This window comes from Ailuropoda melanoleuca, chromosome 6 (genome assembly GCF_002007445.2).
Source record: "Ailuropoda melanoleuca isolate Jingjing chromosome 6, ASM200744v2, whole genome shotgun sequence".
NCBI classification, from domain to species: Eukaryota; Metazoa; Chordata; class Mammalia; order Carnivora; family Ursidae; genus Ailuropoda; species Ailuropoda melanoleuca.
In genome coordinates, this window is record NC_048223.1 from 65,432,925 (window position 1) to 65,457,595 (window position 24,671).

General features: G+C 41.1%; 1 protein-coding gene across 18 annotated transcripts in view; it reads right to left on the bottom strand.

Annotated features, from left to right (window-relative positions):
- ANK3 (ankyrin 3) overlaps window positions 1-24,671 on the bottom strand; it is a 657,955-nt gene that overhangs the window by 240,633 nt on the left and 392,651 nt on the right. Inside the window, exon 1 of one of the 18 annotated variants that reach the window (XM_034662554.1) lies at window positions 11,963-12,196. The exons of the other annotated variants lie outside the window; for them this stretch is intronic. Within the exon in view, the coding sequence (XP_034518445.1) occupies window positions 11,963-11,965 (3 nt within the window). The 5' untranslated portion in view covers window positions 11,966-12,196. Of the gene's footprint in view, window positions 1-11,962; window positions 12,197-24,671 lie in introns of those variants that run through there. 18 annotated transcript variants of the gene reach the window in all.

The following is a 24,671-nucleotide window of genomic DNA, read 5'->3' on the forward strand; positions in this document are numbered from 1 at the left end:
AGAGATATAGACATGGCAAGGTTTCAGGAATGGCAAATAAATAATTTCTACTGAAAAAGGGAGGCCCCTGGAGAGAATGGTAAAGGAGAGGTTCCCAGAAGGTTTGGAATGGCGATTAAATCTGACTTAACTTCATCATAAAGATATCAGGAGCCAGCGAAGGGTTTTGCAGAGCAGGAAGAAATCATTAGATCTATATTTTAGTCCAATTAATGGACAGCAGATTCATGTTGGAGAAAATGGAGACAAAAGCTGCTGTAGACCAATGGTTGTCAATTGATTATGCCCAAAGGATCTCCAGGGGAAGACTTAAACAAATAAACAAACAAACAAATCAGACACTCAGGCCCCTACCCCCAGAGGTTCAATTGGTCTGAGACGGGATATTTTAATATACACAGCTCGAATGATTCTAATGTGCAACCAGATGTGAATGCCACAGAATTAGGTTACAATAAAAATATGTCTCTGTGTGACAAAGACAAATGCCATATGTATTCACTTATATGTAGCATCTAAAAAACAAACGAACAAAGAAACCAAAAACCAGACTCTTGAATACAGAGAACAAACTGGTAGTTGCCAGAGGGGAGGTGGGTGTGGGGGGATGGCTGAAATAGATAAGGGAGACAAAGCGGTACAGACTTTCAGCTGTGGAATAAATGTCACGGAGATGAAAAGTACAGCATAGGAAACAGAGTCAATAATACTGTAATAACATTGTGTGCTGACAGATGGTGACTACACTTATCTTGGTGAGCACAGCATAATGGATAGAATTGTTGAATCAATATGTTGTACACCTGAAGCTAATATAATATTGTATGTTAATTATACTTCAGTTAAAAAAAGAAAAAAATATGGCTCTTTGTGATATGGAAATCTGGGGGCAATAGCAGGTGGAATGGAAAAGAAAGGAATGATGTGAGAGGCATTCTGAATGTCTGCTGACGGATTTTTAATTTCACTAAGACAATGTTTAAGATCTGCCCGCCAGATTTTGAAATTTTGGCTTTCATGTTTGCTTCCCCCCTTCTTACTCTTCTATATCCCCGTTTAAAGCAAACTTTTATATCCAGAAACTACAGGTGTCAGGCTTTTCTTGGTAGTATCAGACAGCAATTTTCAGTGAATAAAGTAATACAGATTTATAAATTATTCTCAGTCAGGAAGGGGATTTACACAGTGCAGGACCTGCTTGTCAAAATCCCAAAGTCCTCTGTGCCTCTGCTCCTTAATTAGTGATTTAATGTCAATTATAGTTTTGAAATATAAGTGGAGCTGCTTTGCAAAACTTCTCAAAATCCAAGACTGATACGTTCATCTGGAATAAAACAATTTGTGACAGAAAAAAAAGCGGCTTGAGAGTCACATTCTTCTGAATTTAAGGCTTTGAGAGTGGACACAGAGCCACAGGGCTGCCCAAGCATGTGGTGGGGGGGTAATAAAGGAGGGATTTTTATTTTTTATTTTTTTTACCCAGTAGACTAGAGCAGAATCGCAGTTTATACTCTGAGACATGGCCATTCGGATAGTGCCCAAAGTTTCCAGATATTTGAGCGTAAGACATTATGCGCTGATATTTTATAGATCTCTTGCAGAGTGATTTAATTTCTGACCAATTTCAAAAGAATGTGACGAATTGCGCAACCCACAACAACTGTGACATTCATGCGACAATCTGCCTCCTGTCAATAACAACCACAGATCTTTCCCAGCCTGGTTTTCTCCCCCACCCCCAACACCACTCCACCAAAGGGTACTAGGTCTTTATCTTAGCAAGTAAGTCCTTTTTAGGTATGTGTCCTGGGGGTGGGGTGCAGAGATCCTAAAAGGGAATTTCATATGGCAAGTGCTTGACAAAACCTAAACCGTTTTAGTTAGGGAAGCTCTTGAGTTCTTAAGATTTCATTCTTTACTTGCTACCTAGTTGCTGGAAATAAACCAGCATTTTTCATCTATAAATCAGCACTGGGAGGGGTGGGGGGGAGGGGGAGGGCTTAACCAGCAAGGAAAATGCTTCTAAAGGCTATCTATATTTGTAATCATGTTTGTCAAAACCCCCCAAAGGACCAGGGCCTGCCTCCACGGATTCCTTCCCATTGCTACAAGGCTGCCTTTGTTTGTAAGGACTTAGCTTGGAACTAACCTTAGTTCATCCCTCAAAATGAGGTCACTGTCCCCTAACACATGTTAAGCATGGTTAGCATCTTTCCACTGGGCCCTTGGCCAGAAAGGCCCCTGCTGGTGCACATTTCAAACCTGCCGGGGCGTCTGCGCACAGTGACCCCTCTAATGCTGAAAGGCAAAACAACATTTCCATCTTTATCTTTAAGTAGAGGGGACTGGGAACCAGTTAAAAAAATAAATACAGCGCTGGCAGGCTTTTGTTTTCATAAAGACAGTGTTTTTAAGAGATTTACTTGGCCATGCTGATAAAACCCACTCTCATCAAGTCTGTCTACTACGATCTGGTTTACATCAAAAGAAGACCCAGAATCCAGGCCCCTTGCAGTGTCTTTTCTCACCCAGAATTCAGAGACCTAAAAATTCTCCTGGAGACTGATTAGAAATAAAAATAAATACTGAGAAGAAAGATGTTTCCTATTGGGGGGGAAAAAAAAGGAAGCAAAGCATATGGGGTGTTGGTGGTGGATGGGAATTTCTAATATTCCTCAATGTGAAGGGGATTCCATTCAACTGCAAACAGGATTTATTTGAAAAGTAAGATTTTAAAGAACAAGTTTAAAGGCAAGTTTCACCTGCCTCTCAAGGGACATAAGACCATTTGCATCAGGGGAGGAGAGTTTTGTATGTCCTAATATTATGTGGTCAATATAGTAATCTTATGTTCTGATTTGTAGTAGCCTGGGACAGAATTTTGAACCACTTTGACTTACAACTTTCGTTTAAAAAACTTTCCTTACACTGTAGAATTTTAAGGTATCTTAGTGGGCTGTGGGCACAGATTAGATTCTAACACTATCGTATATTAAGCAGAATGCTATAAATGATATTAGGAATAGAAGGGTTAGAATAGTTTAACTGAATGGCAGGTGAGTTCCTCCCTTCCCTAAAAGCTCCCTGATGATTGTACAGTGTGAAAGTACTCTTAGAGCTAAGTACTTAGAGCTAATTCCCAAATGAACAAAAATGGGAAAGTGTTAATAAAAGTTCCATTTTAGCCAGGGTAACTGGACACAAGATATAGAAAGAGATATAGCTCCTTATCCAAAATATTTCTGAAGTTCAAGATGAAAGCAAAATGAACTCTTCACTTTATTCCATTCCAGGGCATTTTAGTATAGGGTGAGTTTGTCTTTACTTGCAGAAGAACACAAGTATACAACAGGGACCCATTAACCTTAAAATTCATAAACCCATTTACCTTTTGTTATTCTGAAATGTAAAGATCCAAATAAATAAGTAAGCCTGGAAGGCAGCCAGAGATGGAGAAATTATTTCTGAAATGTATGTTTTCCAGGTGGATTCGTTACCAGAAATTCTGCTGTGCTTGGACATGTTTCTGGTTCTCTCTTGGGATGAGGAAGCACAACAGAAATGGTAATACGTTGCTTTGGAAAAAACAAGTCTATCCATAGTTCTCTCAGTGCTCAGCAACTCAGAACATATAACAGCCCTGGAGAATTTCCCCCCCTTTTTTTTTTCCACCTTAATCCACGAAGATGGAATATTAACACGAGGAAGATTTAACTCTTCCTGAAAATTTTAATCATTTTTATTTCAGAGGATTATTTTCCCCACTAAGTTAAAACAAGAATGTAACTGAAGGTTGCATAAAATAGTTAGCAGTTATTGTTGGTCCGTAATGTGTAAATTTTGTAAATGCCAGGCTCTCCAAAACACAGGACTGCAAAGCTTTTCCATTTGTTAGGCAAAAGGCGAGTGCTGAACAAAAAAACATAGAGCCTCTAGGGTCTCAAACTGTCTCATTATCAGTCATCCCTTCTCTTTTCTTGCTATGCTTCATCTAGTTAATCTGTCTCAATTATTTCCCACATGAACATGTCTTTTAAGAAATTCTCTTTTGCTTTCCCATGAGCGAGGCTGCCTATAACACACTTGATACAGAATCCGTACTCCATTGTTCACCTGAGGAAGTGGCTGTCTTAAGCAATCAGGCTCTCCCACCCCTGGAAAGATGACTTGACACGTACCCCACCATGTCTTCATTTATAATTGTTAGAGCAGGAGAGTAATTTACGGAAGTGCCCTTGACTCGCCTCAACAAAATGTACTAAATAATCTCAAGAGACATAGCCCGACCTAGTCAACTGGTAAGTAAAGATCCAATATAGTAATGCTTAAATCTTAGTCTTAATATACAGCTTTGCTTTGTATTATCAAAAAAATGTACATTTCCATTTTTCTAACACATTTTGGTTTTTGAGGAAGGCTGATGTAACCGCATCATCTCTACTGTATCAACAGGAAACTGAAGCAAAGAGAGGTATGATTTGCTTAACTGGTTAGGAAACTGCTGAAAAGAGAAATCAGAATTCCCGGATTTTATGTTCTTCTCCCTACCTCATGGTAGGAGAGCAAGAATTTTATGGTTTGAACCAGTCTAAGGACTTGGTTGGAGATTTTCCTGTCGGACTCCAAAAACAAAATGGGATCTCCAAGGTGTACTTGCTCACCCTTCCTTTCCCCAAACTGTCTTCCATGTTGTAACTCCTCACCCAGTTGTCCTGAACATCCTGGGGCACGGTGACGCATCTAAACGTCGCGACCCGTGCCACGCAGATGAAGAGGGCCAGAAGGAGCCAGCTTTGCCTCTTTAGCCATCAAAGGAAGCTGCTCTGAGCCCCTGTGGGATAGTATTACGCAGTCAAAATTTGGGAGTCTGTGTTCACCTTTGTTCTTAAAACAAACGTCAGGCTGCTGCATGGCCTGGCTCGACCACCACAGAGATCCGCGAGTCCCCTAGAAATGCACCTTGTGAGACGAAGACACTGCTACTGACCACTTAGGAACCACAGAGCAGCTACTTCTGGCTTTACACAGGGTAGATTCTAGAAGACACATCAACTGCTTGGGACTTTTCCATTTATTTGGTATGTTATGAATCAGAACAGGGCTTCATGCCTAAGGATCCTTATTATGTAGGAGGTATTGGCGTGAGTCCTAAAATATTTAATCCAGCGAACTATTCACATCTTAAATATAGCAACTGAAAACAGTGATAAGCTAAAATTGGTCTAGGTATCAGGAGAAAAGAGAAAGTGTTTACTTGAATAGATGCACGTTTTTTTCCTTCTTTTTTTCTTTTTTCTTTCTGAGATTAGAAAATAAATAGCTTGGTTTTTAGCGTGGATAGACTTAATATTGTGAGCATATGTAGTTTCTTCCGCTGTATAAATATACTTTACGGGGTAGGGATCAGCCAGGCAATCACAATACATTGGACTTAGCTTCCTGGTCAGATAATTAGAGGTCTGGGGTTAAAAGCCCAGAGGAATTGAAGGGTGAGGCTCATGGCATCAGAGCAAGAGGAGGCATTAGCTAGTGAGATGAAAGGGTCTTGAAGGAAGCATCCTAAAATGTTGTGTGCCGGCTGCGGCAGCTGGAGCCGTCTGGTATCTGAAACGATCCGCCTTCCTTGGGGGGCTTGTGGGGAACACGGTTTCATACAGACTCTTATCAACACCAAGATACAAAATGCTACTGCTCTTTCCATGTTAATTTTTCATTGCTGCTCGAGTCTGTCATCAACAAGGATCTTAGGAACCCTCAGTAAAACAATAGCTAAATAAGTTTATTTGAATGAACAAAAAGTATATTTTAAAATAAGTTTAGTTCACTAGTGAAGTCAGAGGTAGCTAGGTAGGTTTATAGATAGGATGATTTGGGAATGTTAAATAGTGTCCAGGTGGCATTTACATTTTCCTGAAGATCTGTAATTAGAAGACTTAACAGCTTTACACTGAAGGCAATAAAATGGGAGAGAGAGAGAAAGAGCAAATAATGCCCAGATGTGCAAGAGGTCTCTTAAAAAGTACAACGAAAACATGCGGTAAAGATGAAGACGGATGTTATTTTTCATTCCTTGAAGTTTAACATGTAATAGTAGACTTTACCTCAAAGTTCAGGTAACCACTGGCACGTGCAGCTGTAAGCAGTTACGGCACGGTGGCTGACTGAAATGTCCAGCTCTGTTACAATCAGATGGCTACGACGTGTGCAGGGACCGTGGGAATAGAGACTCATATCTAAGAAGCGGCCCATTCACGTGTGAAGATGAAGCTGTGAGCTCAGGGGTAGAATAGCATATGTGTTTTTTAAGTTTTTGGAGAAGATCTCATCGATCACTTTCTTTGATGATCTCAGAGTTCAAACTCTGACGCAAAAATCCCTCCGTTCAAAACAAGTGTCTACAATTTACAAACTGTGTGTCCTCAGACAAGAGACTTAAACACACTGTAGGTCCGTTTACTCACCTGTAAAATGAGAAGAGCAGTAAAATCTAACGTGTACAGCTTTTGAGAAGACTAAGGGAGATGATATATGGGAAGCAGTTAGAAGTGGACTGGCAAACAGTTGGCCTTTAATTAATACTATCTATTACTATCACCATTAAAATTTCTCAATTTTTTTAGCTTGCTTGGCTATGGCTATTACCACGAGAGCCAAGTGCACATAACTGATCACGCAGGGACTGAACATATGAACTTGACCTTATTTGACCAATGCTTTCAGCACCTAAGCTAGGCATACAAACCAGGCCAGAGAAGGTTCACGCTGCATTCTGTCTAGAGTAATAGTTCACAAACTTGTTTGTCTCAGGGTCCCTTTACACTCTTAAATACTATTGAGGATCCCCAAGGAACTTTTGAATAAGAGGGTTGTAACAACTGCCATTTACCACATTGGAACATAAAACTGAGATTTAAACAAATATTTCATTTATTTTAAAATAATAACACATATTATGTAACACAAAACATATATCTTATGGAAAATAATTCTGTCTTCCAAACCAAACAAAAAATGTGAGAAGATTGGTACTGTTTTACGGTTTTGCAATAGTGCCTGACAATAGAAGATATTTAGATTCTCATATTTACTTCTGAATTCAATCTTTGGTCATATGTTGTTTTGGTTGAAAAGTATGTGAAGGAAATTCAGTCTCGGATAATGTAGTTAGAAAAGGAAGGACCTCCTAGGTACTGTGGGAGGGTCTCAGGGATACCCAGGGGTTTGGGGACCACACTTTGAGAATGGCTGGTCTATAGCAAAGTTGTCAGACTTACTTCATGGCACTAAGGCCAATTATCTCCTAACAGAGTAATTTAGGTAATAGGCTTGAGTAGGAAGACAAAGTGTAAGTAAATGCAATGCTGCTATTTTTGCAAAGTACAGGCCAGAATTACTCTAATTGCTGCCTATTTACTGCTTTTAGTGCCAATAAAGTTATGGATTGTCCCAACAGTTAAATATGTATTTATTGCCTATTCACTACCTTGCTTCAGTCCTCTTCCTATACAGGCTCCTTCCAAGTGTCCATGTCCACATACTCCACATACTCTGACACTCTTATATTTCTCCAGTGGATAGTGCTGTCCTCAGAACATCAACTTAAGGTTCTTGGAAATGACACGTGAGAAATAAACAGCCCATCTCATTGCAAGTGGTGCCGCCATATCAGAAAAGATAACATGAAAATTCTTTATAGATAATTTGTCATTATTGTGTAAACACAATTATAGACATGAATCCTGTATTCTGGGAAACTTCTAGCCTGGAAATAATAGCCTAATTTTAGTCACTAAAATGAAAAATTAGCTAGTACATTTTTGTTTAAAATATTTTGAAATATTTAAATATTTAGAAATATTGTGCCTCATTGTAAGACTAAAGGGTGACTAGAAGGCCAAACATTATTTCAAATCTAGTTTACTAGATATTTTTGACTTCTTTTCAGCTATATACTATCACTTTATTTTCAATTTAATTCAAATACTCTGTTGATGAGATGCTTAAAATACTCTTTTGAGCAACTACTCTTGATGAGAGGCTATACTTTTCAGAGATAAGGATTTAAAAATTTTTAACCAATATTTATTGAATGCTCAGTATGTGCCAAGTTCCGATGATTAAAAGATGAGTAAAACACAGCCTGTGTTTAAAAAGCTACAGAATTCAAAGTATAATTTATCTTATTGACACAAGTGTTTTCAAAATACAACAGAATAATGACTGAATTATCGAAACATATAAATCAGTAAGATATCAGAGCGATGCTGAATTAGAACACAATACAATCAAGAATTCAAGACTAAAATCTGACACATATCCAGATTTTAGAATGCAATTTTTAACATTATTGACTTCTACTTTTTAAATTAGCTGCATCACTCACTTGTCCCCTGACCAGAGAAAAATGCACTCACTTCCCAACCTTATTCTCTGGAAATGAGCATCTATCCTGAACGTCTATACAGACCTGTATTTCATGAGAGAGCAAAAAAAATCTCCTAAAATAAAAGAATTAAATTATTCACAGATTTTGATGCTTAATAAATGATTAGTAACTGTAGATATTTGCCCAATACACTATGAAATTTGTGTTGTATAGTCTAAAATTTATCAATAGTTTAATTAGAAGATATGATTTAATTCTTAATACTAGCCTTTGCAATATATTTTGAGGATGTAGTAAAAAAAATACAACACATAAATGTTTACATTAGAATAAAGAAATGGCAAATATATATTTTACTTTGTGACTAAAAATGCCTTGGTATTATAAAGACAGCGATTGTTAAAAAGACAGGACACTTAGATTTTAAATTCTCTTTTGTCTTATAAATGTTGCTTAGGGTTGATTATCACCCAAATTTATAACTGAGAGGAGGTATTATCTTCCACTGTCACATAGAAGAAAGCGCACTTGGTTGGTAAATAAGTACCATACCTACTGCATAACTAAAAGTTTCCATTTTAAAACAAGAAACTGTACAGATAGTCTCAGCAGCAAAAAGACAGGTTTTGTGACTCCTTTCTTGAGTTTGACTGTATGCATTTTCCCACTTGCCCTAAGCTTCCTAAAGTGAAAATCACTAACAATAAAATTGTGGATTCTCAAATATGTATTTATTAATGAATTACTAAAAATAAGACATATAAAATAGAACCCATCTGAACTGAAGACAGAGCATGAAATAACAGCAAGAACTTCTATTTGGTGTGACGGAGTAACTTTGAAGGATTTAAAAGTAACTCATGGCTATGAAAGATCCAATCGTTACCTGCCTCTGAAATGCACACTAAAATTGTATTAAATTTGGGCTTTTCTCAATATTAGAGTCTAGCTGCTGCTTCTTCTTCTTTTTTTTTTTTTTGCCTGCTCATTAAGAGTTCAAGTTTAAGAGTTAATTTTTCATCAATCATTTATGGCAAAATTAGTTCTTTCATAAAGACTTGATTAGCAACCCATGAGAATTTCTAGAACTGGCAGAGGCACACGCAGTCCACCTTTCTAGAAGGTTTGGGCTACAAATGTTTCACAATTAAAAGTTGTAAAATCACAGTTTCTCCCAAAACACAGACTAAGCAATCCTGTAGAAAATCTCTAAACAATACTACAGAAATCACAAGCCAAACAGAAGTAGCAGGAGGCATTAACGATCATTTGTGAAAATGTAATTATCTACTGTACCCTCTTTGCAAGGATTTTATCCATAGTTCAGCTCATGCAGACAAACTGTTCGGTCTTCCATTCAAGGCAGAGATGAAACCAGGAGATGAATAATTCTTATTCATTGTCCAACTAAACCCAGGACAGCAATAGTATATGCTACACTCTATTGTGATGGGACTTCTGTGCGATCTGTGTCGGGTCAGTACCCTTCCAGAGTCACTGCTTAGGGCAGGATGATTTCAAATTCAGTCTGTCATTTTATTACACATTTTTTAAACAGCATGCCCACCAAAACAGAAAATGCTGCACATATGGGCTGAGATCAAATGCTCTCACCATTTAGTTGATATATTCTGACACGAGGCAGAAACAAGATGGTCTGCTTTTATTTGAGCTTTCCTTTTGGATCTTGGATCTTTTCTTTTCTTTAAATTAACTCATTAATTCATAAGAGGCCAAAGCTTTTCAAGTACATTAAGATTTGTTATATTTGCACTTGGCTTGAAACTTCCTAGCAATTAGAATTTTTCAAAGCCAAGTCTCACTAGGTCATCAACAAATGTCATTCTGATTATATGTAAAGTTTTCGGTTCTAAAACTAATGGAACAGAATGCACTTCTGAAATTCAACCTTCAATACAGCTTGCAATTTTTGATGGGTGAATTGATTATTTTTAGGGTGACATAATATGATTTTTAGGACTCACCTGTCAGTATGCTTATATTACTAGTAAATTATCCTTAATGTCTGGAATTCACGAACAATATTTACATCTTTACAATGAATCTCAAGTTTAATTTGAAAAGGCCTTTCTCTGAGGCACACAGAATGTTTGCAAAGTCTCACTGAGATGAAAATTTCATAAATGTCTACCGTAGAATACAGCAATATTCAGTAAAGGTCATGAAAGAATATTCTTCACGAAAAGATTAACCTATTTCCAAGAATACAAAGATTAAAACTGAATCCATTTGAAATGAGGTTCAAAACTCTGAGAGTTCTCTGAATTGTTTTTTGTAACATTATGAAATGACAGTTCTTTTCTCAAAACCACTAGCATGTCTGCCTACTTGATGTTAGAACTAGCACCAAAATGTCCTCGTCTTTATGATGTCTTCTGCTAGGCATCAGGACCAGTGCATGCAAAATGTTCACCTGGTGCTCAGGACTTAATATATTGTATTAATAACAAAGTACACGTGTGAGTACATGTGTGTTCTCACAAGTAGATAAACTGGTGCTAACTGAAAAGACACTGGTAGAAAGAAGGGATCACATGAAATCTTAAACTATACCATAATCAAAATAGCATTTTATGATTCCCTCAGAGCCAAATATTCAAAATTTTGTACACTTAAAGCAAATATTTACCTCCTTTCCCCATACAGTACTCCTTAAGGGGACAATGGCTTACTATGCTAATTCTTTAACATTATTAAATGAAATAATACATTTAAATCTATGTGCAATTGTATTGAAACCAAAATAAAATTACATTCTCCAACTTCCAGATATCCCATCCCCATCTACCGTTTAATTTATATGAGTTTTAAAATTTTAACTCCACAGTGTTTCTCCCTACAACTGTAAAATTCCATACTCCCCTTGTCATTAATAAACCAGACAAAGCTGAGTTTTAAAGTTCTCACATTTCTCTTGAGGAAACTGTGAACATTTAAACCATACATCTTGGGTCCACTAGGCCCTTCCTGGATGCCACACTGCCCTAAGTCTTTTTGTATTTCATTAAGCATCTTCTTCAGACATGCCTGAGCCCAGCACACTCCAAATTACATCGAAGGCAAAACGTACCTAGGGTCCAGATGCAAGCAAAACAGAAAGAAAGGACAGCGCATTGTCCCACACAGATTGAACTCGGGTGATCCGTGGTACACACAGGGTAGCTTCCTTCCTATCTGGCAACATGCATTTTGTAAAAGACACAACTATTCAGGCCCAAGCAGCACTTCTATAAAGGAAAATGCATTTCATTCGAAAACTGTAAATGCTTACTTGTTCTGGGAAGCTCTCTCCCTCTTCCACTGCCATTCTCTGTGGCCAAGCATGAAACCTGATAACTCAATTAGTTAACACTTTGGACTGAGCATCGAGTCTAAAAATATCTGCCCTGGGAAACATAAAGGTTTCCCCTGTGTCCTGGTAAGAAGGTAGGAGCCGGTCAGAATTTTCTTAACTCCTGAACTAGGGAGTGGGGAGAGGCAGACAAGGGCAGGGTAGGTAGGTGCCTCGGTCCTTACAAATGATAGAGTAGCTCCCAGAATTCCCCAGTGACTTACCATATTTGTGGCCTCCAGGCAAGCTCTGTGTATTTAGTCATGATATGTGGAATACCGAAAATAGCAGGGCAATCAGCTAGAAGTGTACCCTAGCTGCTGGAATCACTCATGAAACCGGCTTTTGTCATTCTGCTTATCAGCACTTTCCTCTGTGTGCGGACTACTCTGACATTCCTCCGAAAGACAATACCACCATTTTCTCCTCTGTCTCTGGAATCCAGGCAGGCCTGCCCTTTATGATTTTAATTTCTTTTGCTGCATTAGCTTTACTAGTGAATATATGGACGCATGTACAAGCACACGCATGCGCGCGCGCGCACACACACACACACACACACACACACACACAGTGAAAGCATACTGTACTGCCAAGGAGAATTCTCTTACAAACCAAATTCCCTTTTATCCAAGGGCAAATGCAGTGCATCTTTTAAAAAATATAACATCGTACAAAGCTCATGTGCTTGACCAGAAAAACAAAGCAAAATAAAACAAAATGAAACAAAGCCTTTTGATGCTTTTGGTCAAAAAAAAATTTTTTTTTCCAATTTAGCTATTTTTATTTCTAATAATTGAATTCAGGTTTTCAGATTTGGACAGGAAATAGTCATGCAACTTTTCACTAGTCTTACATTACACTTGAGCTCAAGAGTCAAAGCCCTAAAAAACCCACCATCATAAGATGACAATCATCCTTCATGTTTTATTTGGAACACTTCTAATCAATAGCTTCCTCAAACCTGTAAGGCCTGAAGGAGTGTCTGTGGGGGACTGAACTCAACTTCGGGAAGGCCAGTGGGCAAGTCCATTTGACGCATCTTTATAGAGAGCCTACTACATAATTGTAGGGGCTGGGTGACATGGGTCGAGAAAGACAATGAACAAAATACAGAAAATCCCTGCCTTAAGATGAAGTTTATACACCAGCAGAGTTGGGGTAGACTAGAAGCCAAAAATATAATAAAGGACAGGGTAAGTGCTGTGGGAAAAGCAGAATTGGGGGGGATCATAAATATATGTTTAAGGAGTAAGGAGGTTTAACTTAATATTGATAATAATGGTAAAATAATATATACAGGGTAGGATCTTATATCAATATTACGTTGAACCACATGAGATTGCCTGCTTTATTTATTTATCTATTTATTTATTTATTTTTAAGATTTATTTATTTATGAGAGAGAGAACAGGGGGAGGGGCAGAGGGAGAGACAGAATCTCCAGCAGACTCCTCGTTGAGTGTGCAGACCAACACAGGGCTCAGTCCCATAACCCCGAGACCACGACCCTAGCAAAAATCAACAGTCGGATGCCCAACTGACTGACCCACCCAGATGCCCCGAGATTGTCATTTTTATAGGTCAAATCCATGCATATTCCAGGAATTTCATATGGTTCAATCTAATAATAACATAATCATGGCCATCACTATTATTTAATAATTATTAAGTACCCTACATGCAAGGTACTATATTAATTTCTTACATATGTTCTTTTAGTCCTCATAGCTATGCTGTGAAGCAATCTTTCTTCATTTGTGAGAGAGAAGCTAGAATTCAGAAAGGTTAAATAACTTGCGAAGGCCACTGGTAACTAAATAATCAAGACTTGAACCTAGTCCATATTATTCTAAAGGAAAGGTCACACCAGCACCAAATAACAAATACAGGTTTTCTTGGCTCTGTGTTTTAAAAAAGACTTTTAGTTGCCAACATTCCAAAATTGATTAATTTCATATCAAAATCTAGAGTTCTTGTTTTAAAAAAATAAGAAATCAAGGATCTGGCGACTCTGGGCCCATGTTTGCACGGGGCCAGTTTCCCGTTATTGAGTGACGCTTTCCACCTCAGCCCCCAGCATTTCCTACTACTTACCTTGCTTTGTGTCACTCCTCGGGTGCTAAGCTACCCAGAGGCATTTGAATTTGGGTCTTTGCCCTAAAACCTGTGCTTCTGATCACAGCACTAGTGATTTCCAAGGGACTGTGACACCCCAGGCGGGCACATGACCACAAGAGCGGGTGACAGTCTGGGAAGGGATCAGGCAGGGCTCTGAAATGCCTGGGACAGTATGTACACTGCCTGTATATCTCTTTCTTTCCTCCCTCCTGGGTTCATTCATTCATACCGTCACCACGTACAGGGTGAGCACCTAACGTGCCAGAACACCTGCATCAGTGGGGAAAACCAGGAAAACCACCACCTTCTCACTCTGTGCCTGTTTCTGGATGGACACACAGTGTGGGGGGGCCTGTGTCATCTCTGGAACATAGCAAGACTGATCTGCCTGTGACAGACATCAGATGGGTGGGCGACAGAGTCGGAAAGGAGAAAGGTCCCATCCGCTGATGCTCTGACATGCTGAGAATGGCCAAGCACTGCTCAGTTGAGGGCAAACTCCGCCAAACCCCAGGCCGCATCCCTAAGCCCAGCTCTTTCCTCTGGAGCTGCAGACAGCCTTTTGACAACATTTGTTATACTGCTTGTTCTCTTCCAGGCTGTTCTTTATGCCTGTGTTAACCACGTCTGGTTTATCAGATGCTGGGGGGCTAGGAGTCCATGCCTGTGAATCTGTCCCAAGGATCCTGCGGGCAGCCCCTAGTGTCTGCAACAGAAATCAGAGAGCAAGGTGTCTGGCTCCAGGCAAGGCATCCCAGCCCCTATCCACCCAGACCTGTGCAGAAGGAGCTCAGGTTGGCATTTAATCATGCTTACTGGCAAAGCACTAGTCCTCACATCTCACTTAGACCACTCCCACTAATTTCTTTGTCTTCCGTCTTCAGTTGGTTATCACCTTCCAAATATTCCAGACTGTTACTCAGTTATCCCCTCCCCTCCGGTCTTCTCTTCCCTAGGATAAATAATCCCAACTGATTCAACCTTTCTGTGGAGCTTTTCAGAGGAAAACGCTCTATAATTATACTAAGTAAGAAGAGTAATAATTCCCATAATTGTCTTTCAACCCACCCCCTGGCCAGGACGTTTTGTCTCCCAAACTAATGCTGCTCATCTCACAGATACTGCAGCTGCAAAAAGAGAAGCCGGGATGGTAGCGAACATCCCCAAATGGTGAGTCTGGGCTGACGTGGGAGGCTGGCATAGCCTGAACTGGGAGTCCGGTGGGTCTGCTGAAAATACTAAACGCTCCGGAGTGGGATAGGAGCCACAGCTTTTACCACATCTTATGAGGACAACTGTCCCCTACCTCAAGGAAACCCAATGCTTAAAAATATATTTTGACACAAAAGATAAACAGAGTAAATCACATCTCAGAGATCATTTAATCAAACCCCATCATTATAAAGATAAAGAAATGGACGCCCAAGAGTAGTTCTGTGATGGCATACTTGTGAATCAAAGTGCCTAGAATTCATGATGGCATCCCCATAACAAGCATAAAGACTTAGGGTATTTACACGGGGATTTAATTTGCAAAATGAGATTTAACTTGTGATTTCAAGGTGCACTAACACTGCTCTACAAAGGCAATGCTCCTGAAGAATGATGGTATGAGCATCGCTTCTGGGATTTGTCATTTGGGCTCAGACAAAGGGACAGAAACCTGCATCAGGGTGTGTACGGAAAAAGCTACCTGTTCAGAGCAGAGCCTGGTAACACTTTTCTGGATGGATCTTAAAAATACAGAGTAACTGAGAAGTTATGGTCTTTCCCACCAACCCAGGTTCCCGACTAGGAACCAAGGGTTCAGTGTCTGCGCATGTCAAGCCACCCTGAATCGTAAGTCCTCCAGCTGGGACTGGCTCTCAAAGCTTTCCCTGTGAGCAGACGATGTGATCTGGGTGAGCAGTGTGGAGGGCAGCATGTCCTTTCCAACAGGCTGCTCACCCTGGGTGAGATCCTCCCCACACTCTCTGACCCTGCTGTGGCCTGTGAGCACTCACGTGCTGCTTGCAACTTTGCGTCCCCAACGTCTGACCAAGGGCTCCACACAGAATGTGCTCAACCGATGTTTCAGGAAAGCGGGAAGAGGCAGAGAGGAACAGATGAGAGGTTGGTAGTGTCTGCAAATTCAGTGGATTTCGAGATAATCTCCAGCTCAGAACCATTTCAAGCAAGGGGAAGAAGATTTTCATGGCTGTGCTGGACGTTCCTGAACCCTCCCCTCCTTCACTGATCCTTTTGAGACATAGCAAATGTGTGGACAGTGGCCTTCTCTCACGTGTCCATCCTGAAAGTGGGCCCCCCACATACCAACTTTCTCACTGTGAAGATTGATTTGCCTTGAGATAAGGGTCCTTCAGACTACAACCTGAGGACCCAGACTGACCTGCTACCTGTTTTGGTATAGCCCTTAACTAACACTGGCTTTTACATTTTGGTTGAAATAAATTAAAAGAACAATAATATTCCATGACACGTGGAGATCATATGCAATTCAAATTTTAGTGTTCACAAATAAAGTTTTATTGGAATATGTGGGAGACTGTATCGCCAAAAAGCCTAGAATACTCATTATCAGCCCATTTTCAGAAAAAAATTTTGCTAACCCCTAGTCTAGAGCCAGGGGTTTGGAGGTTGTGTCCCCATGATGCATTTTTTTTAAGTAGGCTGCATGCCCAATGTAGGCCTTGAACATATGACCTTGAGATCAAGACCTGAGATCAAGAGTCGTACCCTCAACTGACTGAGCCACCCAGATGGCCTACTCTGATGAATTTTTGAAAGGCAGTGGAGAATCCCATGTACCTAGCATGATGTCTGATCTTTGAGGTTGGAAAACAGCAGAAGCTCCCTATAATCCAACAGAATGCATTCACCCATTAGTTTTATGTAACAAAAAATAGCAATATCTTTTTTTTTTTTTTTAAGATTTTATTTATTTATTTGACAGAGAGAGAGACAGCCAGCGAGAGAGGGAACACAAGCAGGGGGAGTGGGAGAGGAAGAAGCAGGCTCATAGCGGAGGAGCCTGATGTGGGGCTCGATCCCATAACACCGGGATCACGCCCTGAGCCGAAGGCAGACGCTTAACCGCTGTGCCACCCAGGCGCCCCAAAATAGCAATATCTTTTTGAGCAATAATTTAAAATATTAATATTATTCTCTATCCTCTCTGTGTGTAACACACACAAAATACTAAGCACTAGGACCTAGATCCTGTGCATTTTCTCTGTTCAATACTGAACAAAAACATACAATATTTTCAAAAAGGAAAAACCCATGATAACAGCATTTGCATCATTGATAGGACTCCTGCAAACTTGTAGTAACAAAGTACACTCTCTCTTGTCCTTGTTTCCCCTTCTTTCAAGCTGAGACCATGACACAGGCATTGTTCACAGGGAACACATGGAAAAAGCAGCTCATTGAGCCTGTAAGAGGGCAAATGATCTAATCTACAAGGGAGCTTTTACACAGCAAAGTAATCTGGATTGGCTGTATTCAACATTTTCCATATCTTCATCAGGGCACATTCTACCCTCCTTTATGAGCAGAGAAACAGACAAGATAAAGGATAAAAGAAAAGTTGAGAGACCCCGATTAGTCAGGAGACCCCTGACTTTGGAGGGAGCCTGGTTTGGGATGGCTCCTGTGGGGCCACGGGGTCAGGAACTCAACGTGGTGAGGGTGGAGAGGCAGCAACGTGGTCCTCGACGTGATTCCGCCTCCGTCCCCAGGGCCTCAAGCCTCCACCATCCAAAATCCAGTGATTAGGTCAGGACACACAATAGATACCTTGGAGGTTACTTTTACTAAAACAAGGGATTCTATGGTGGGAACGACCAATTCAGCAAACCCTCAGGAGGCTTGCTTTGTCCCTAATAGAAAGGACACAGATTCCTACAAATTCCTCTCACCCTGGGTGTCTGGGAGACCTCGGCCTCCCGTTGAGTTCACAGCTTCCGACGATTACCCATCCATCTCTTGCTGCCAACCCTGCCCCAGCACGCCTTCGAAACCTCATGTTCCAGGAGAAATGATGGGTATGGACTCATCATACCCTCCCTCCTTCCTTTGCAAATGGTTTTGTGTGCAAGTGAGGCCAGTAGAATAAAAGAGGGTCCCCTCAGCAAAGATACAAGAAAACAAACGATGTATGGTCACACACGGCCACCAGCCCTTCATGTACGCGCACTCCCGACGCCTGCATACTTCACAGCAAGCAGACTACAAGCGGTGCTGTTCGCTAACAACAACGACACCCTGGTTTTATGAGCCCAAGTTGCATTAGGAAAGCCAGGTTATTTCTGGACTTCCAAGGCTGTGTTCAATGTAGCCTAAAGAAACAGAACAGCAAGATATTTCTGCATTGTGTCATAAGCCATTTAATACATAAACATGAAGCATGCAAAATTCAAAACCGATTATGAAATGATCACTTTTTTCCTCCCCTTTTTTCAAGGTCTCCATTGAGTGTAAATATTCTTTTTTTTTTTTTTTAAAGATTTTATTTATTTATTCGACAGAGATAGAGACAGCCAGTGAGAGAGGGAACACAAGCAGGGGGAGTGGGAGAGGAAGAAGCAGGCTCCTAGCGGAGGAGCCTGATGTGGGGTTCGATCCCATAACGCCGGGATCACGCCCTGAGCTGAAGGCAGACGCTTAACCGCTGTGCCACCCAGGCGCCCCATTGAGTGTAAATATTCTTAGCTAGATGACATTGACTGCGTTTCTGCTGCTGTGCATAATCAAGGCCTGAGATGTGGAAAACATAATGAACTCTGGGGGCTTTGAAGCAGCCTGAGAACACCACCTTTAAGATGTTGAGCTTATAGCTGTGCCTTCTCGATACTGGCACGCCACTCCAGTTGGGGGTCCACAAATCGTGACAACCGTACACATTTCCGAAAATGAATGCAAAGACTGGAATTACTTGCATAGGTAGTTTTCTCTGCCTTTTGAACACTAACATCCTCTATTTCACACTTGAAAGTAAAGGGAAAACAGAAATAGACTAACTCTTTATAAAAATATTCTCTATTTGAAGCATCGGAAAAGAAGAAACCAAAGGTAAGATAGAAATCGGACTGAGGTCTGCAAAATCAATCACCTCACAGGCCAGCCCTTTGCAACTGTCTAAATTGTGTTATATCAGGCAGAACTCGGTGTGCCCAATTTCTTTACAAATCTTAGAGAGTTAAAATGCACGTGCACACACATACAGATACACACGATGATCTAGGTTTCCAGGAATCTTCCAATGGTTATTCAACTCTAATTGCAATGCTCCCATATTGGGTCTGATTTATGGATGTCAGATTAATATTCACAAGTGAAAGGAAGAAACTGAGATGCTTTTTCCAGGCACAGCTTTTGTAATGAACCCATGCACACATGCGCCTGAGTGCACACACGTACACATATTATATGAGACGTGTGAAATGTGGGTAATTCTTTAAAGAAAATCGGCTATCTTTTGTGAGTGGGGAAACATTAACTGTATTCCAGAAAATTGTTCCTTGGAAGAAATTATGCATGATTTGGATATATTAGGGAGAAGAGTAAATAATAGTTTAACACGAGGAACTAAAAATGCATTCATCAACAAAAGTGCAGGAGACAGAGAGCAATTTAATAAATCAATGTGACAACAAGTTATTAAGAAGCAATCTAGACTCAGGAGCCCCAGTGCCTACCCCAGATGGACCTGCCGCCTAACTGCTATCATGCTGGGTCCCAGAACCCAACACAAGTAATGTCCAATGTCTAAGCCGGGTATAAATGATGGAATTATTGAAGCTAGCTGCTTTCTGCTGAAAGCACTCTTCCCCTAGAAATTCAGAAAGGGGGTAGAACTGAATATCTTCATACATCACTCTTCCTGCAACGTCCTTTTCTTCAACTCTGGAACTCAAAAGATCAAGTGGGGCAAGTCACATGATGGTCCGCTGCTCTGCAGAGAGGACTGGCGTGTGTCATGTGCTTTGTTCTAAGGGGTGAGAACATTTAATGACTCCAGCCCGCATTCCAACTATCTTTCATCTCTCTCGGGCCGCCGAGGATGAAGGGGGCTGGGAAGCAGCAGTTATCAGAGATGGGAATAAGCACGCCTCCTCTCCTCAGAGTGCCAGACTTGGTGGAGAAAGGCCATCTTGTGGCGGTGGTGGTTTAATTACAAAGACTTGTGGAAACATCCCGGCTTCTTTATCTCCTAAACCAGATGGAGGTCTGTTGGCTACTGGCTCAGAAGCAACATGCAGTCAAAACAGCACATGGATGAACTGGGAGGAAAGGGAAGATCATTTGTCCTCACACGTGCGCTGCTCAAGAAGCAGCTGGACGAGAACACAGCCCTTCAAACCTCCTAGGCTAGTAGACACACCCGTTCTGAATATTCCTCCATCAAACCACACCGAACGGTAACTCTACTTTGCCACATCATTTAACTAAATATCAACTAAGCAACGGGGTGATACAGAAGACAAAAAAGGGACCAGTCCGATTCCCTTAAGGAAATGGTACTCCAGGTAGAGGAAGAGAAAACTTCTGTGCGCAAAATAATTTCTAAACATCTATACCTAAATAAATTCTCTGATATCACCTATTACCTCTCTCCTCTCCTCCCAATCACACACCAGCCACACAAGGTTCTTTCATATTCCTCCCAATGCTGATTTCATTCCTGCCCCAGGGCCTTTCCATTTGCTGTTTCCTCTGCTAGGAATGCTCTCTTCTGCCAGGTCTTCAATGGCTAGTTCCTTCTTGTCAATGAGGCCAAAGAATAAATAGCATCCTCTCTGATGGGCCTTTCCTAGCCACTCAATCTAATGTAGGTCCAAAATAGCCACGATGTCACCCTTATTTTAGATGTCGCATTATCTGACAAATTTCTGATTTGCTAGTTCCTGGTTTGTTCCTTCCTTCCCTCTCGACTCCCACAGAATTTTACTTGGTAAAAGCACAGCTGTGCCCGTCTCGTTCACTGGTAGAACAAGACCACGAATATAGTAGATGCTCAATACATATTTTTAAATGAATGAGAATAAGCAGAGTCCAGAGTTTGTAGGCAGAAGTGAAAGAGGAAAGACTCGAGCTGGCTTTGGAGGGTACTTAACATTGCCTTTTCCCTAAGCTGAGGGAAAAAGTCGAGCAAACAGAGCTTGGAAGCATCCTCCATGAGGACAGCCTCAGGAAAGGTGGAGAGGAAAGCTAACAATTATATAAAGCTGTTATTCTGAGCCTCGGACGGGGCTAAGCACCCTGCGTTTCAGAGCTGGGAAGACTAAATCTCTTTATCCACATAAAGAAGGCTAAACGATGGTGCCCGGCACAAGGCTTGGCACAGAGCAAGCTCTCAATAAACGTCTGCTGAATGTGGCTGAAAGTGTCTACTCCCTATTGGTACATTCACTGATGGTCCAGAAAGGCAGGGGCAGTGGGAGCAGTTTCTGTACTAAAGGGACCTATGTGGGAAAGTGGGCACGGACCCATAACCTACTGGCCTTGTCAGATCACAGCAATGCAGCTGAGGTCTCCCAGTGGCAAACAAGGAATCTCAGGACTGAAAGGGGTTTCACAGACCATGGGACCCAATTTCCCGGACGTAACAACCCATACAGGAAAAATGACTTGCCTGAAGTCACAATGCTTATTAGTGGTTTCTACATCTTCCTTCATTAATCCACTCATTCAGGCTTCAAAACAATTTTTTAAAAATTCTTATTGCCAATGTTCACAGATAAAGAGATTTCGCATAGAAAGCCAGATTTCTGCCTCTTCTTAAAAAAATCAGATGCTTTGGCAAAACTAGCCCCCATTTCCACGTGGCAACCACTGGCTGCAGCTGAGCCAAAGCGCTGACCTTCAGCTGGAGCCTGGCCGTGCCCGACAGTAAGCCGTGCAGCTCCATGACGGAGCGCCATCAACAAGGCCCCACTGAAAAAGCCCGGGTCCTCCCCACAACAGGCATGGCGGGCCTCTTGCACAGAAGATCAGGCTTGTGGAGGTTAATCTCCAAGGACAGGTGGCCTAGCCCCCTTTGCACTTCTTTCGCTTAGCACAACACCTGAGAGCTGTTGGTTGAACAGAAGCGAGCCTCCCCACTTTGGAAATGGCGCTCACTCCCAGGGCCGCAGGGATGGCATGGGCTGTAGCTTTGCCGGGGTTAACATTACTGTGAGAGAAATATCCTCAAGAGATTCTGCAGTCTCGAAGTTACAGGAAACGAGTGACTTTTGAGTAATATGTGAGTCATAGGAAAAGAAATAAGTATATTTTGGTGTAACAACCATAGGAATATAGTAATACTCTTTAGAGTCAGGATTGAAAAAAAAAATGAGCCTCTCTTGACTCACAGGGTTAACATCTAAGGCACAGTTGGAAAAAGTGCTGACTTCCCTTTATCAATAGTTGTCTTTACTAAAGAAAAGGGTAAGCTGGGATATTTAGGTTTTCTCAGTCTGTGCATGCTTATCTCTTCGCCTGCCCTTGGGGCCATTCATTTCCTCCTGAACTTCATTAACCATCAATCACTTCATTGTCTTGAATCTTCAACTGGTCTTGCTTTGACCTTGGCCCTTCCCCCACAACTCAGCACCTCCATCAAATATTTCTTCCTCTACTTTCAAATCATGTTAATTAAACTCAGCTATCGTACCATGTTCCATGTTTACAGAAATGTTTCTGCAAAAAGGAAGTCTCAGGTAAACATAAGAATAAATAATTCAACAAATGACATCAAATTAGGTTTATAAATCACCTCTAATTGATCAGAGCATGTCCGATTTCACCATCTCAGGATGTCTAACTTAAACAATTTAGCTAAATAGCACCTTAGACCCACCCCACCCATTACTCCAGCCCCTGACTCTATTTTACTTATTTTTTTTTTTAAGTACTCTCTGAACCCAACATGGGGCTCAAACTCATGACCCTGAGATCAAGAGTCACATTCTCTACCAAATGAGCCAGCTAGGCACCGCTGTTTTACTTTTCTTACTGGCTCTTATCTCTATGTGAATTAATATGTAACTCTATCTGTTTATTGTCTATCTCCCTGCTAAAGTGTAAAATCCTCCAGGACAAGAAGCCGCCTGTTGGTTAATACAGCGCCCCTCATATCTAGAGCAGTGCCTAATAGTGAATAATTTTTGAGCGGTTGCATAAATAACAATTACTTTTGTGTAGATTCTGATAGAGGGATACTTTGAGAAAACCAAGTTAAAGACCTAAAATTATCAAAAAATTTTTTTGTTGTTTTAAGATTTTATTTATTTGTCAGGGAGAGAAAGAGAGTGCGCACACACAAGCAGGGGGAGCAGCAGGCAGAGGGAGAAGCAGGCTCCCCGCTGAGCAAGGAGCCTGATGTGGGACTCAATCCCAGGACTCCGGGATCATGACCTGAGCCAAAGGCAGACGCTTAACTGACTGTGCCGCCCAGGTGTCCCAAAATTTCAAATTAGATCATTTTCATCAGATTTTTGTCCAGTTAATGTGTTTAATATAGGCAGACATATTTAAATGCTAGTGATGTTAACTGAACACTTAAGATATATTCCAGACACTGCACGAGGCATTGTGCATTCATTTTCCCCATTATTTTTCACAACATCGTGGGAAGTCCCTGTTGTTCTCTAAGGGGCTGGTGCGAGGTGTCTCTATTACTGTGTTATTCTGGTGAGAGAAGAATCTGCAGAGCCCACATCCCAAATTAACCCTTAAAATAGCAATTTTTCAACTGTGTTATGTAAATAAAGCCAGGTCTGAACCAGACAAGTCTTGGAAATATGTGTCATATGAGTAATATGTGACTCACCAGGAAAGGAATAAGCATATTCCTGTGAAACAGTCACATGAATATAAAACTGTAAAAGCATAATCAGGGCTGAAAACAGGGGCCTCACTTTCCGCGGGTGAGAAACATTTCACGCAGGAAGTGGCGGCCTCGCCGACTGGAGGTACAGGCGGCATGAGAGCCGGGCAGGGCCCAGCTAGCCCCAGCTGAGAGGAGCTGGCTCTTCTCGACCATCAGGGAGCCACACGATAGGTGGGTCTTCTAATATTCCAAGAAGCGGTGCCAACTGGATGTTTCTGAGTGCAATTCTCCATTTTTTCCCCCACACTGGCGGCTAATTTAAAAATTGGAAATACAGGATGAAGGACGGATCTGAAAGCAAAGCACCCGCATTCCAGATGAGGGTTGTGTACAAAAGCCACGTGAGTTTACTCTAAAGGGAGAGCTCTTCTGCCAGCTGTGACTTCCCATACCACACAATTACAGCAACGAGAGGTAATGATGATCCGACTCACTTATCAAGGGTAACTGAAATTAATGCTGAATTTTCCAGTTTATAAAGACGACTATCCACCCGATTCTTGTACCCTTGCGTCATGGCCTAGCACTGCGTACACTGGTGGAGGCTGGGGGTGGGTACACAAGAATTTCAGTTACAACCACTGAGGCCAGAGGAAGAGGGGAGACAAGACATTGGTGCAAGAAAAAGTGAAGTAATATCTATGAGTTCTTTGTCTGATAAACAGAATGGACTCCCTACTTGGCATTGGTTTTATTAATACTTCCTAGGATATTACCTTGTGCTTATTTAAATCTGTCATGAAAGTGTTTGCATATTACGGTGTTTTAAAATCTATTGTTTCACGAGGGTGTGCAATAAAATACACAAGACGGTTGCTTGTTTGACCTGATAAATCTGGGGACCTTCCAAGAACCCAAAAATTCTGGCACTGAACCCCAGTTGGAGTCCACTAAGACCGTAACAATTCTAATATATATTGATGAAAATGTAAAAA